The sequence below is a fragment of the Podarcis bocagei genome, assembly GCF_964188305.1.
Source record: "Podarcis bocagei genome assembly, chromosome: 12".
NCBI classification, from domain to species: Eukaryota; Metazoa; Chordata; class Lepidosauria; order Squamata; family Lacertidae; genus Podarcis; species Podarcis bocagei.
This window is the reverse complement of record NC_138137.1, coordinates 51,125,241-51,141,893: the sequence shown is the minus strand read 5'-3', so window position 1 is coordinate 51,141,893 and position 16,653 is coordinate 51,125,241. Positions and strand designations below refer to the sequence as shown.

General features: G+C 40.3%; 1 protein-coding gene across 1 annotated transcript in view; it reads right to left on the bottom strand.

The window, feature by feature from the left end:
* PRKAG2 (protein kinase AMP-activated non-catalytic subunit gamma 2) overlaps positions 1–16,653 on the bottom strand; it is a 205,445-nt gene that overhangs the window by 17,817 nt on the left and 170,975 nt on the right. The window contains exons 6-7 of the mRNA XM_081163991.1: positions 5,342–5,451; positions 2,462–2,543 (exon numbers count right to left, since the gene is read on the bottom strand). Coding sequence (XP_081020117.1) covers positions 2,462–2,543; positions 5,342–5,451 — 192 coding nt within the window. The remainder of the gene's footprint in view (positions 1–2,461; positions 2,544–5,341; positions 5,452–16,653) is intronic.

Here is a 16,653-nt window from a genome sequence, read left to right as displayed (position 1 = left end):
TAATTCCTACATAATAAAGGGACATAGCATTTCACATCTGTAAAACAGGTAAGATCTATTTTGTCACACAACTCTAGCAAAATGTCCTCACCGAACAACTCCTAATTGTTGTTTGGTTTAGGATCAGGAACCTCAACCTTCCACGCTTACTCCTTCCCTTGAATGCCAAGATTAGATGATTCCATTTTCTGGTTAATTATAAACGAGAAGTAGCCAATGTGATGTTTAACTACAACTCCCATCAGCCTCAGCCAGCATAGCCAATGGTCAGGAATGAGTGTTTACAGAACTTGGTGAATAAATCAAACTGAATCCAGAAAGTTAAGAGCTTGGCAACTTTACTTAGTTATACACAAGTAGGCCGAACAAAACTGTAGCCATAGGCCTACTGTAAATTACAGTAGTACCTGGGGTTAAGTACTTAATTCGTTCCGGAGGTCCGTTCTTAACCTGAAACTGTTCTTAACCTGAAGCACCACTTTAGCTAATGGGGCCGCCAGAGCATGATTTCTGTTCTCATCCTGAAGCAAAGTTCTTAACCTGAAGCACTATTTCTGGGTTAGTGGAGTCTGTAACCTGAAGCGTATGTAACCTGAAGCGTATGTAACCTGAGGTACCACTGTACTGTAGAAACTTCTGGTGATGCAGTCAGACTGCAGGCTGAGTTTCTAATGGAAAGGAACTACTATTACAGCTAGAACATACGGAACATGTTAGCATTTTTATATGCAAGAAATCTGGGAAGAAGCAACATTCTTTGGCTCCGTTGCTGTTGCACCTACTAGCTGCTTTAAAACAGTAAGAGCAATCCAATCCGTAATTTACACCAGCGGCTGCCAACCAGTACCTCCCTATGTTATTTTCAAAAGGTCTCAGGAAGTTTACTTTCAAAAATCTAATGCAGGAGAGTGTTTGCTCTTCCTAGTCAATTCTTGTTTACACCGGCTCAGCCTCTCCTAAACTGAACACACCCTTCAACATGACCACATTTCATTTGATGCCAGGAATGGATGCCCACGCTTCCATCAGGAGCTGAAAAGAGCTTCACTGTGAGCAAGCATAGCTGTGGCCAGTATAGGTGCTTCCCACTCTCACTGATGGGGCAGCTGATGGGAAAGCTTGTCAGCACCATTTTGTGGTCCTCTCTCTCTTTTGCTCTTTAAGATGTGAAGCCATTATGCCCATTATCTTCACGGTAACCATTTTAAAACTGGTGCATATGGTCCTCTTTCTAAATTCCAAATTTGCCCACTGGTTGGTGACCCCGGGCTTACACTTTTTGGTGAAATTCCCTGCCAGTGCTATTCCAGCAGGGAATCTAACAACATTTGGAGGGTACCACAGTGGCTACCTGCTATAAACATTAGCTCACCAGGTTCAGACCAACTGGCAGTGACTGGAAAATTCAAATCTTGGCACACAAGGGAGCATAAAAGTATGAGGTATGTTCTCATAATGTCAAGCTATAGTTTGGCATTCCAACGGAATAGTCCCCAAGGCGGTAGGGGAGAGGCCACAGTACAATGGGAGAATTTTTTTGGGGAAAAAATTAAAAATCACATCTGCATCCTCTTCTTAGGTATGTAATTTCATGTCTTTATGCATGAGAGAATTACAAGTCCAGGCACGGATTTTATTACAACACTGCTGGCAGGTATACAAGAGTTTTTAAAATCAGAAATATTTTTCAAGCAGCAAAGGTCTGGAGGGCTCCATGTGTTTAAAAAGACTGGACACAGCCAAGCAATGGCGTTCACTTAAGATGCAGTCAGAACCAGTAGTGTCTTGCTACAGATTAGATTCTTGCATATTTATCATGGAAGTGAGGCCTAGAAAGATGGGTTTTTTTTGGGGGGGGGGGTTACAGAAATCAAATGGGATTTTAGAAATAAAGCCAACAGGAATTTGCTTGTAATGGAAATTACTTCTCTCTTTTCAGAAAAGCTGAAGATAATTCAAAAGCACCTGAAATATTGCTGCTTGCACCTTTTCAGCTCTTTCTATGTTTGGCTCTTGAAAGAGCAATGCTGACTCCTTGGAATTTAAAATATTTTTTCCTGCCCTGCTTTTATGATACACTAAGCATCCCATTTCCGAGCAGTTTAAAATGTCAGTATAAAAAAACCAAGAATTCAGCTTCCTCCACAAAAGCACTAAGTGTTGCAGACCCTCTCCATCACCTATTCTATGATTTGAAGCCCATGTTAGAGATAATGGGACGCCACTGTGTCTCACTATTTGAGTGAGCTTCCCCATTGCCCCCACACAGGTGGGAAAGCAGAGACTTCCTGTTATGTCTGAAACAGATATGGACGGTATTTCATGAGTATAAAATAAAAAATTGAAGAGAAGGCAAAAGCACAAAAACCCCCACAACCCACCACTATATCTGATTCCACTGTTTAGTGGAGATGAATTAAATATCTCTCTCCAAACTTTATACTAATATACGTTATCTTACCTACAAAGCTTTGTTTTTTACTCTCCCACAGAGGAGCTGCTCGGACACCATTTGCTACCAAGGCAAAGAAAGCTTTCTTTACCTGAAAGACAAAATAAAACAGCATTTTTTTTAAAAAAGGACATAAAGGTAAAGGTAAAGGTACCCCTGCCCGAACGGGCCAGTCTTGACAGACTCTGGGGTTTGTGCGCCCATCTCACATCTATTGGCCGGGGGCCAGCGCTGTCCGGAGACACTTCCGGGTCACGTGGCCAGCGTGACAAAGCTGCATCTGGCGAGCCAGCGCAGCACACGGAACGCCGTTTACCTTCCCGCTGGTAAGCGGTACCTATTTATCTACTTGCACCCGAAGGTGCTTTCGAACTGCTAGGTTGGCAGGCGCTGGGACCGAGCAGCGGGAGCGCACCCCGCCGCGGGGATTCGAACCGCCGACCTTTCGATCGGCAAGCCCTAGGCGCTGAGGCTTTAGCCCACAGCGCCACTCGCGTCCCACCAAAAAAAGGACATAGAGCATTGCTATTTTTAAAAATCTTATCACACAGCTTGATACTGAGGAGGACATGACAGCTACAATTTGCTAGAAAGGTATGGATGAGTTTCAAGCCTAAAGAAACAACATGGATACATTGAAACACCACTCTCACTTGTTCTATATCCATTTGGCATTACACTTGTATGTACAAACCGGAACAGTGATTTAGTTCTTGGCAGCTTCCCAAACTCAAGGACATGGAAAACACTTACTGTATTTTTCGCCCTATAGGACGCACTTTTTCCCCTCCAAAAATGAAGGAGAAATGTGTGTGCGTCCTATGGGGCGAATGCAGGCTTTCACTGAAGCCTGGAGAGCGAGAGGAGTCGGTGCTCCAGGCTTCAGGAGAGCCCCACCGCCAGCCCCACAAGCTCTGGGGACAGCGGCGAGGTGGAACGCCACCATCCTGCTGTCCCCCGACCTGGTTTGGAGGCTGGCGGCGGGGAGAAGAATGCTTCTCCCCGCCGCCAGCCCCGCAAGCTTGGGGGACACCGGGGAGGCGCAGCGCGCCATCCCGCTGTCTCCTGACGTGGTTTGGAGGCTGCCGGCGGGCTTCCCCCGACCCCAGCCCCGCAAGCTCCCAGAGCACTGCCGAAACTGCGGGCAGCTTCTGCATCGCTCTGGGACCCGTTCTGGGGGCTGGGGGAGGGGGAAGCTCGGGCTTCCCCCGACCCCAGCCCCACAAGCTCCCAGAGCTGTCTGTTCTGGGGGTTGTGGTCGGCGGAAGCTCGGGCTTCCCCCACCCCAGCCCCGCACCTGGGGGGGGGGGATTAAAAAAAATCCTTTATTCCCCCCCAAAAAAATCTAGGTGCGTCCTATAGGGCGAAAAATACGGTATTTTATAATAAACCTGCAGTATTAGCCAATGAATATCCCCCACCGCCATGTACAAAATCACATTCATTGCTGCATTTGTGTTTGCCTCTGGCCTCACCCACCACTGGCCTGTGGGAGGTTGTCCAGAATGGAATCTGGTTCCCCAGCTGAAAAAAATGTTCCCCATCCATTTCTAAGCCATACTTTGTTTTAAAACATGGCTTAATCGTGAATGTGACTCCTAACCTACTGTGTGACGCACCCCACCTCTGGTGGGTGCTATGTGCATCACAAAGCAAGCTATTGTATGGCTTATCAGATCAAGTAAATCTAATTTGTTTCAAATGTTTGTTATTGGCTTATTTCTAGCTTACCATTCATTTGTATGAAATATGACAAGCCATGTTGTGGCTCGTTTGTGCCACACACAGCATTGTACAGAGGTAAGGTCATGTGTTTAAAATCAACTATGACTTAGCATGACGTGCAAACTTAGCTCTTCGGGGGGGGGGAAGGTCACCTGAATCCACTGGCATGTTAAGACTTTAATCGTGAGAAAAAATGGTAAAGAATGGAAGACTAGGTTTCCTTCAGGCTATCTGGAGGATAATATACTTTTGTTCTATATAGGTCTTAAGGTTTGAGTGTTGACCTCCCAACTTTATGAAAGCATGCATTGTATAAAAAGATCTGTCTATCATCAAAGACAAGAGGTTAATTTATTTACCTACCAGGTCCAAGAAGATAATGCAACTACATTATAAAAGGATATATTTTTAGTAACATACTTTTCATTGTAAACAATTCAATGTGACTTTGAAAGTCAACGAATATAGAAGGAGTGTATTTTGTGTCAACTGGAAATGCTAATTTATATTAAAATGTCATGTTAGAAGAATATACGTCTCTCAGAAAATCTGTTCCATGCTGTTTCTCTGTTCCTATTCTGCTATATTCAGTGCTCCTTTTCAACTTTAAAATGATGCTACAGTGAAAAATGTTAATATAGAGCTTCACAGTCTAAGTGTTGGCTTCATTATGACATTTTTATTTTAAAAAATTCTAAAATGACCTTCATCCAGACAGATCCTAGGTAGGTATATAAAAATTATAGTTTAGTGGGCTTACTTGTAAATACTGGCATGCAATCCTTAAAAGTTACTTTACCAAGGTATTTGAAACCTTATGCCATATAATGGCATCTGTTCAACATATGATTTTAGCAAAAGATAGGCATCTGTTCAACATATGATTTTAGAACATATTTGATAGTTCCATTTTCACAAGCACACAAAGGCACTTTGTCACTAACCCTTTTCCATTTAGAAGGAAGGGAACTTCCATTGGTCATTAGGACTGATGTCTAATTATTGATTCAAAGAGGAAGAACATTTTTAAAAAAAACTTTAAAAATATCTTTGAGGCATTGCATTCTGAAAACAAGGTCATCTGTATCACAGGCCACAACCCATGTATATTATTAATAAGGCAACTAATGGTTAGGAAATGGATTCTGAAAATGGACAACTCACCTGTAGTGTAGTGTCAAAGACCACAAGCTTTGAGCTTGTTGGAACAATATCATAACACTTATGTGACCTCATGAATCGCATGTAGATATCACTTTCTGATTCGCCAACAGCTGTAAGAAAAACAATTTTTTAAAAAAATGCCTCAAACCATATGAATGCTATTATAATTTAAGGAAGGAAAAAGTGGAATTCTCAACAACATTTCTACTGCAATAGTCATATAAACTTGGGCATAATTTTTAAAGTTATTGATGAGAAAAATCAATGAACAAATTTAGTGGGTACAGAGCTCCAGAATGAGGCAGGTTCACTTCCCTGATGAAAGGCAAACCCCAGCAAGGAAGCAGAATGCCTGGAGAGTAAGCAGTGAGATGTTCCTCCACAACAGGTCTGAGAATATTGATTTGAATGACTACACATGTGAAAAGGAATTTACCTATGGAAATTAAAAAGAACATTGTTTGTAAAGATGATTTATTGGCAGTGGTGAGAATGGATTACATCTAGCGAAGATTTTAAGTGGATTTCAAGAAAAAAGGATGTGGCAACAACAGAAGAGAAGGACATATGTTGGCAACAGGAGCGGGAAACTTCATTTCTAAAAATTGTATTAAATTTAATTAGGTTTGATTTGTATTAATTTGCAAAACTAATAAAAATAATTTGAAAAAAGAAGTAAGTAAGCAGTGAACCTTTAATGAGAAGTTGAGACAGCCGTTTTTCTATGGTATGATATGTTTCAGCATATTAACAAATATAATCAGAACCATGTACTTCCTGCATACATAAGAATTCAGAGCAGACTACAAGGCACATAAACAGCCCAAGTGGACTCCCAGTGTGACAAACACCTGCCTGAAGGTTCCCTCAGCTTTGCTATGATTTGCACCTCTGGTTTCATGTTGCACGATTATTGCCATGTTGGAAAAAATGATACATAAAGCGGCCCTAATGTTACACCTGAATCAGCACCGATATTTAAAACCCAGTGTTTAAATATTCATGGCATTAAGTCCCAAATCAGATTGCTGTTGCAGTTTTGGGGCGACAATGCAGAACAATGAGAGCAAAAAATATGAGTGGCTTCTAGAGGATGTCAACATGCCACACAAAGGTTCCTCCAGAATGGGCGAGTTGAGATGGAGCCACTTCACTATGCTTTGAGACAATATAAGTTAACTGTCAGCCATTGTTAGAATTTCTATCATGCTTTAAATCTTCTTCAGGTTGCTTGTCACAAGGTTACAAATTAAGCTTAGAATAATTCCATTATTAAACTATTTCTCCACCATCACATCAGGTAATTCAGGAATCACCACACTGCCAATTGCCTTTCAATACATTTGTGAATATTTTGAATATTTTATTTATTCTGGAAAACCTTTTCAGTTTGCTTCTAGATATGGTCAAGTTAGCCAATATCTGGGAGGGGCTCCCTTCCACAGACATGGCTGGAATCTAAAATTGTGGCTATACCCAAGCCATATAAAGATCCGTTGCAGGTGGAATCCTACTGCACAATATTTTTGACTAACCATGTATACATAAAATCAGCATTGATTCTTAATCTAAAGCCATCATTCATATTAATTATCTGAACTCCAATAGTATAGATAATAAATGTGGGACAAAGCAAGGTTTATTATAATTTTTACTTATTCTAACACTAGGGACTAGAACCTTTTGCTATTACGGCTGAACTTCCCTGCAATGCCCTACATTGTTTAGCAGGCTCTGGGAAGTGGATAATCTAAATGCAGTTGGAAGAGGTCTCTCATATGGCTATAGTTACAGCTGCAGTCACTTCAGTGCCAGATCTGCTCAAATCCTGGCTTACAAAACATCACTTCCTTTTGCTATTAGAATCTGGACCTCAGCAGACATTTCAGGGGTAAATATTAAACGAAGATACTGTATCTTCGGAAAGTACATGGATGATATTATGCTAACTACACCAAAACCCATGGAAACAGCTCAAGCAATACAAGAACTTAAACCAACTTTGCCTCTGTCACAGGGTGTGTATTTCCAAAAAAACTGAGGCAATACGTGTTCATATCCCTCCTCACACACAAAAATCAGTCAAGAGTTTATTGAATATTAAAATGCATTATGTGAAACTGAAATATCTAGGTATATTTATCACTATAAATTTGAACAGACTGTTCAAAGTCAACTATAATTGGCTCTGGCTCACTATTAACCACAATATTTAAACGCTGGACAAAAGAAACCTTTACAAAACTAGATATATTAGTGGTAATTAAAATGGTGACTCTTCCCAAGTTAACATACCCCTTTCAAGCTCTTCCAGTATGAATATTGCCTGTACAATCATGTCTATGGCAATAGAAATAGAAATGTAATTATTTTATTTTTGAACAATGTAAAATCCATGTTGGGAAGTTTCTTTATGTGGCCTATCATGACTGGGGCTGGAGAATCCTGAATTGTAAAGGTAAAGGTACCCCTGACCGTTAGGTCCAGTTGCGGACGACTGGGGTTGCGGCGCTCATCTCGCTCTATAGGCCGAGGGAGCCGGCGTTTGTCCACAGACAGCTTCAGGGTCATGTGGCCAGCATGACTAAGCCGCTTCTGGCGAAACCAGAGCAGCACACTGAAACACCGTTTACCTTTCCGCCGGAGCAGTACCTATTTATCTACTTTGATGTGCTTTCAAACTGCTAGGTGGGCAGGAGCTGAGACCGAACAACGGGAGCTCACCCCGTTGCGGGGATTCGAACCACCAACCTTCTGATTGGTGAGAATCCTCAATTGTACTACCTGGCAAATCAGCTTCACCATGCAATTCCAATTATCATGGATGATACAAACAATGGGTTTGTATGCAATCTGAACAGATATAGGGTCTCCCCTTTCATGCCTTTTTGGACTCCAATAATAAATTTCAAAACAACCCACATATACACAACAATTTTCTGTGGGATGTGAAACACAGGAGCAGTCAATTACAACATTCCTAGAGTGTACATGTTTAGACATGGGGAGGGATGTTTGTCCAGCCAGCAGGTAAACTTCCTGGGACAGACTTCCTCCGCATGGGACTAGAGGTGAGTGTGGCCTCACCTGTGCAGGTAATGATAAAAGCACAGAGAGGGGCAGCCATCTATCTCTCTCTTCTCTTTCTTCGAAGAAGCAACATCTGCTAAGATGCCCTCTTGGCTCCCAGCCAAGAGAGGACAAAGGGACTATCTTCTTATAAGATAGAATCCAAATGTATATTACTTTATTAAGCTGTCTGCCTTCTGGGATCTGATGTGAACAGAATGTGAGTAAACTCTTTTTATACTTTTGTAAAGGACTGTGTCGTGTCTTGTATTTTAAGAGGGAATAAAGGGGAAATTGCCAGAGTGATTATTATAGAGGTTCTAGCGAACCTGAGCAAACGCTACCATTGCAAATTTAAGATAAAGGGGAATGTTTTACTCTGCTGATATTTTGGGAACTTGTTAACACAAGTTGGATAAGGATATAATCAGTCAATATATCCTCTCCTGCATCCCTGAACATTCCCACATTTTCTCCAAACAGCAGTCCACTATTGGCTTAGAAAGGTGGCTGTACTTGCTGCAGCCCTATCCCCTTTAATTTGTTTAGTGCTCCATCCCCTCTTTTATCACAAAAATCAAACTTACGATATAAGATGGTTGTGGACTGTAAGAGAATGTTTTACTTTTTTGCGTAGATAATGTTCCCATATTGGAGGACAAACTTAATGAAAGTCTACAAAAACTACATGTACCATGGCTTCTGTGGAGGCAGATCTCTACTTTTCTCTAAAGGTATTAGAGAGGCAGTAACATGTAAACTTTCAGATTTTGAAGGTGTGGTGAAACACTGCAGTAGTAATATTAAGGGTTTGATTTTAGACTATCCAGTAGCTTACTGAAATCACAAGTGAACGGCACAGAAGGCCTTAAAATAATGTTGGAGCAAGAACTGGATTTGAAGCTGGAGGAACAGGAATGGCAGGCAAGATGGAACAAATCCCCATGGTCCATCTCAGTTAGTGACTAAGAAAAAGCACTTAAAATGGTACAGAGGTTATCCTGTATAAATTATACACTATCACCATACTGTAGGAGGGGATGCCAGATAGTGTGTACTTAAAACATCTCTGGAGGGATTGTAGAAAAATATAAAAGTTCTGGCTGTGTTTAAAGAGATTAGCACACTTTCAAATTGTAACGTAACACCCACCCCACAACTAGCTCTTCCAAACATTTTTGAAAAGAATGATAAAGGATTATTTTTTAAGGAGTTGGATGCAGTACTGTTCCAGAGGAATTGTTGCAGGAAGATATACAGCGGGTGGCGGGGGGGCGGGCACTACCTCTAGAACAACGCTATATCCTGACGCATCATCATTCAGGGTAGTACAGCAGCTAGTGGCAGAACAATTATTTTAAAAACTCCCCGCGAAGGCCACTGCTGCTGCTTCCACTACTTACAATTGTAAATCTGCATACATTTGTTTAGAACCAAGCCAAAAATGCTGACCCACTTTCATGGCTTTTGAAGTGGGAAGGCATTTTTGGCTCAGTGCTACTTAAATATTGTTTTGCTATTAATGACCCAAAGAACAGCTATCTCTTCCCTCCACTTGCTCCTTCAAAATCTGATCTTCTTTGAAATACTGTAGCCACGTTTAACAAATGCCAATTTATTTAATTTGCAACTTGTATTTTCATATGGTTACAAACAACACCTATAATCTCATTATCAAAATTTCTGGCGTTTAACCACTACTTACACTACATAAAAATCACGCCCAACAAAAATCTTCCATCTGATAATCCCAAGTACTCCTACTATATGGGTCAAACAGAATATTTTTTTGGTAAAACCCCTTTGTAACTCAACATTCCCTTTCTCATATATGTCATATATGATATACTTATGTATCTATCTGCAAGGAGGATGTTTTAGAGGACTTAGAGGAACCAATAGAAGAACAAGCATTTCAATTGAAATCAAATACTGATTTCCTCTAAAAACTGATACACATGGTAAGTCATTTCCACACCAGTGCTATTTCTCCCATCCATTTGCCTTGTAGTGATGAAAAGAGTAAAAATAAACTGAGAAACACCTTTATTTTTAATTAAAACATTTTTATACCGCTCGGTGTTCAAACACCATGCTTGATTAATTATTAGTATTTCAAGAAGCATATATAAATGACAGACTGTGCTGCAAGTAATTAGGTACAGTAGAACTTGGATTTAGTCAAGCCATGTAATGCATGCCTTTTCTGTTTTCTTCTGCAAAAGCAATTATGGTAAGTTGTGTAGTCAACAGTATGGACACATCTGCATAAACATTGGTTAATATACCAATGAAGTGAAGAGTTTATATATAATCCAAAGTATAAATCAGGGCAACATTACAGCAATTGTTGTTTGCATTAATCCATAAATGAAGATTCAATGACTTGTGACTGGTTACTCATTAAGACTAGAAATACCATGAAAACAGGCTGGAAGAAAGTATTCCATTTGTATACCTCCATCAAAGCTCAGGACACTGCATGGGGAGGGAGATCATTTTATTTTATTCAACTGCTCTGTGAGGTAGGTACAGGTAAGAGACAATGACTGGCCAAGGCAACTTAGTGAGTGAAACAGGAATGTTACCCACCTCAAACCCAAAATTCTAGAGGCAAAGCCAGACATGGATGATCAGTCAACAGATCTCCACTCATCTTTTTCAAGGCTTACAGTATAAAGCAACCTTTTCTCCCAGTCAATATCGCTTCAGTTATTAGCATCGCTTGCCTGGAAAAAAGCAAGTTCCTGTCCCCCACTGGACAGAATGAATCCCCAATTAAATCAGGAAATGATACAGGGAGAAAAGGTTAAATCCTTGCCACTTCAGCTCTTTGGCACCAGTCAAATATGGCCCCTGCCCCCCTGCAGCTTTACCATAGATCTTGCATCTCATCTCGTTTAGCTACCTTATCACTACTGCATATTGCCTGCATGAATCACTATTTAAATTAGGAATGATGAACCTGTGGCCCTTCAGATGTTGAATAACTACAACTCCCATCATCCCTAATTATTGGCCATGCTGGCTGGCGTGATGGATGTTTGTAGCAATGTCTGTAGGGTTTCAGGCTCCACACTCTTGATTTAGGGATTGGGAGTTGCCTTTCCTCTAAGGAGGTCCAGGTGGAATACTCATGCAAACACAAGATGAAGCTACAGCACTCTGCTCCTCACATCTAAGTAAGGAGATGGTTTTAACGAAAGGGCAGTTTTATACAAAACAAGACTAAAAAGGGCAAACAAACAACACTCCCCTTTTCAGAAACCATTATTAGGCACACTTCAGGATTCCCTACAACTATCTTCAGCCCTGGTGAAGTTTCCCCCATACACTGGAAAAAGCAATGGGACACCAAATATTCACATTCCATTGATTGCTATCACTGGTCTTTATTTTTCATTAAAAGATTAGAACCATATTGCATGACAGGAGAACAAACAGTAATGAGCCAAATACAGTGCAACTTCCTCCATTAAATGGGTATTGCCTTAATATTGTTTCCTCAAATGTAGATATCAGGAGAACTACTACTTGAGTGCATACTCACATAAGTGGACAGTGTGACTGTGACATGCAAAAAATGGAAGAGAAACAGCAGCTGTCACTATCTTAATCAGACAATAGGACCACTATTTCCATTTAAGTCATATAAACTACCCAATTTTGGAAGTTGGATACTACAGCGCAGGTCTAATGTTTGTATTCAAGATGTTATTGGCAAGTGCAAAGAGCTCACACTACAATTCTACCTGGGAGCGAGCCCCAAGGAAGCCAGTCCCGTCATGTTCAAAAATTAATCAGAGAAAACAAAGCCCACCTGTCACTTAAGAATTCATAGCAAGTTTTTCTAACAAGAGGAAGTTTTTAGCTTAAGGCAAAAATGACTTACAGTACTAGTACTATACTTCAACACTTGGAGAGGATGTCAGCATCTCCCATTCCTTTTCTTCGATATAAGATTTAAACAAATTGCTCTGACAGCAAGAATTCAGTGTCAGAAACCTTTTTGTCCCTGGCCACCAATGTGTAAAAAGATATCTCAAAGAACAAATGCAGTTTTGTATATTGTCTACTGCTTCTTGTTCTTAAAACTGTGCTGATGAGAAATGGATGAAAGCCAACATTGCAGCAGAACCAGTTATCCAAGATAGACTTACAGCTCTGCACCAACCAGTTAACAGAAGTGATAGGCATATAGTTGATGCTTAATAGTTTTATTCTTAGAAATGGTTTTGCAACCAAATTGAATTTTAGTCCAATTTGCTTTGAAAGCAAAGACACTAATTTCAGAACACATTAACACTATAAGTTCAAACTATACTACACAACAAACTGTTATTAAAGTTTCATGCCGAACAAACCAATATATCAGGATGCTCAATCGTTAATAAAGGCAACTTTTAATAACTGAAAAGTCTGATACCAAGGAAAGGAACCAGTTTCCCAATTCTTCCTTCACATGATTATAAAAATTAAAACAATCAAATACATTGCTTACTAAGACAAGTACAGCTGTTGCTAACAACAGTACTGCTTTTGTCACCGAACCATTTTCAGCTATGAAGTATGGTAATAACCTTATTCTCAAGTAAACAGATTAATCCATTCTCAGAATCATATCTCTATGGTGCTTTATAAAATTATTTTATACAGGTTGCCTACTGGGTGACATGAGCACCACATTTTTATTGGGAAGGTGGGCCAGAGAGAAAGCAGCTCTCTAGTTGGATGTATTGGTTCCATTTCATCAAGGCAGCAGTTCCTCTCCCTGTGAGCAGATATAATTTTCATGACTTCTATTCCAGAGCAGTCTCTAATTCACCCTCTTCTTGCTCATCTCCTGTGTGCCACTGGGGAGATGATTATGCATCATGGAAGCAAGTGGTAAAATTTTACTGGAAAAGATGTACGGTATCTCTTGTACAAAGGAAAACATTGCAGGTGTTTTCCTGGAGGGGGCGCAAACTAAGGGCTAGCTCTGCTTGTAAGATGTCTGTAGCGCTAAAACTCACAAACCTCTCAGGGACAGAAATCTCATCTGATCATATATTTCAATTCCCCCAATCAAGAGGGAGCGAGTGAACGCAAACATCAACTTATCTGTGTGAACAGAACAGTACTGGTGGCAGGGCAGAGTTTTAATTTATCTTAAGTGGGAATCAAGCAATTTTTGTTCTCCTCCCTCTTAGAAATAAACCTATTTTACACGAAGCATCAATTTGGCTACAAGGTACATGCCCTGACCCTGAATGTCACAGTTCTTCATACAACCAATAGGGGAAAGGCTAGGCATAAGCATTGTGACTACTGACTTTTGATGAGAGTTGAAACTTGCTCCTGAACAGGATTAGAAATGGTGACAAAAACCTATTGTGAGTACAATGGACTTGTACAATATGCTGAGTACAATAGACTTGTACAATTGCACCAAGTAATCTTTTTAACATAGCCAAGACCTCATCTTGTGCCCTCTGCTACATATTCTGGACAACAATTCCTGCCACAGGAGCTAACTCCTAGGGGCCAAGGTCCCTTCGCCCCCTACAAATAAAATATTTGAGGGGGCCAGGCCAAAAATAATCTCTTGTATCCATTTGCCACTTTATCACAAAATGCTCAGCTGAAGAGAAGACACTTTTGACATTCCTAATGCAGTCAAAGCTTAGACCAAGTGTTTTAGCATCTTTAAAGCACTAATTTAAATTGAAGATGCAGTTACTCGGAAGAGATAATACATAAAAGCAAACATAACCATTAGATCAGAAAGAGAGTCTTGCAGCTCTACTACCCACTAAAGTGTGATTCTGCAGTCATTCCATAGTGAGACCCATTAAGAAACTGGTCTTATTGATGTTTCAAGCCAACACATAGCAATGATCAAAAGTCAGTCCTATCATTCATGAGGTGGTCCAGGAAACCTTCCAATGCAAAGTCGCATCAAGCTGCTGACAGCACAATCCTGTATGTATTTACTCAAAAGCTACATCCTACTATGTTTAGGATTGCAGCCTGAGTCCACTAACTGTCCTCAAAGTCTGCTAATCACAGGAGGAAATGGAACAAGTTCTTAGGGGGAAAACAGCTCTGTTGATTATAAAGCATTTTTCTTTGTAAATATGTTCTGGAAAACTGCTTTTGATTGTTGTACTGCCTATAACTCTTAAGAGTCTAACAAACTGAGTCACCCAAAATTGAAAAGAAAAATCAATCCTTTGTTAAAAGATCTTTTAAATAAGAAGCTCAGTTATGAGTGGGAATGCAAGAAGCATTATGTTGACTTGTCCATCTAATTAAGTAGGCTTTCTCAAAACAAAACAGACTTTGAGAGTCTCTGTACTGAAATATCCTTTAAGAGCTTTCTGTTATTTATACCATCTTTACGTGACATAGCAGTCACTCTATAGTATCTTCTATAACAAAAGTATATTGGAAAAAAATAAGCCTGTAGAAAATTTACAGAGGCTTAAATTTCCAAAACAAAATGTGGATATGAAGTTGTGTGAAGAGATTGCAGTCACAACAGTGCACTTTGAACAAGTATTTTAATGGAGGTCCCTGGAAGATTATCTGCTCAGGAGAACTGTGCATATCTGCAGAACTAACTGTTCAGAGGTACTCTAAATGCCTCTAGGGGGCAAACAGTAAAGGTGCCAGATGTCCCTTATTTTAACTCACTGACCCTTAATCCAGAATACCACAGTCCATTAGAGCACAATAGCAATCCATTATGTCAGACACCACTGCTCAGAAGTGTTGCTTTTAAAAACAATTAGGTTTGGCAATCTCAATATGAGCTGCCCCCTCTTACAAAACTACAAATAAAGAGCTATATTGCCTAGGAAGGCCTGTGTATACATCAAAAGTTTATTTTGAGGTCTCAGAGTTGCATGTGGCAGGTTGCCTGTTTAGCTGGTTTTTAGATGGCTGTGTGAGAGAACACTTTTAGAATGCAACCGACACCAAAGGGCAACTAACTGTTGGGATTAATGATGCTGGAGGGAGAAACCTATTCCATGGAACGAGAATAGACTGTGCACGCAAAACTTATCTATTCTATGGAAACAGGTAATTCCCATTTATGAAAATTGCTTGGGGAGGAAATAGGTAATTCCCGTTCGGGAATTGCTTGGGGAGAAGTAATTTCTGTATGGCAAGAATGCAGAAATAGATTACACCTGTTCTATTGGGCAGACTGCAGGTTTGTCCCTGATCTACTAAATAAGTAATTGTTCTACTCACCCCTAGCCTCAATGCCATACTGTTTCAGAATAGCTACTTCACACAACTGTGTACTGACAGAACAGAAATGAATTTACCTTCTAGACCACCCTCTCCAAATGCAATTAGGGCACAGCATATAAAGGGTATTACCCAATGCCATAGCGAACAGGAATCAATAATTTTTAGAGGAATAATTTTATGAAATGCTACTTGTCATAACAGTGCTGCAGAGCGAAGGAAAGCTATCTCTGATGAAGTTTCCTTTCCCATAGAGCTATTAAAAGGTCCTCTTGAAGACCTTTTAATTAACACTGCTTTTAATTAATGTGTGTAGGTCTGTATTTTAATGCTGTTGCTGTTTTAATTATGCTTTTAGCTTTGACTGATTTTTTTTCCAAATTACTGTATGTTGAATTCTCTCTCTCTCTTTTTTTTAATAGTCCATTTTGATATGAACCTCCTCAGAAGGGTTTACCCTGTAAAGAGAAATACACATTCTGAAATAAATATATAAACCTAAGAACCCAGGCATGAAAGAGTTGATATTTTAGACTGTAGGCTCTATGGGGACAGGGATACATCCTTTCACTTGTGAACCCATGTACACGAACCGTACTGAAGAAACTAACTAATCCACATTAAACCACCTTGACTATGGCTGCGTATTCACCATACATTTAAAAGCACACGACTTTCCCCAAAGAATCTGAGGGGGCTGCAGTTTGAATGTGGCAGGAATTGTAGCTCTGCGAGGAGAATACGACACTTCCAGGGATTTTCTTTGGGAGAAACAAACGTACTGTAAATTCCGCCCACGCACTGTATGAACGGCTGTCAATTCTTTGGATGGGGGGGGGGCGCAATACCATGTCAGCCCAGATCTTACCACACACCTCTACTTTGCACCTCCCATTGTTACTTGGGAGAGGTTGCTTAGAATATAAAGAAGCCTATATCCTGTCTATCCACCCCCTGCCCTCTTTACCTTTCATTCCCCCTCACCAAATCATTTATTGCAA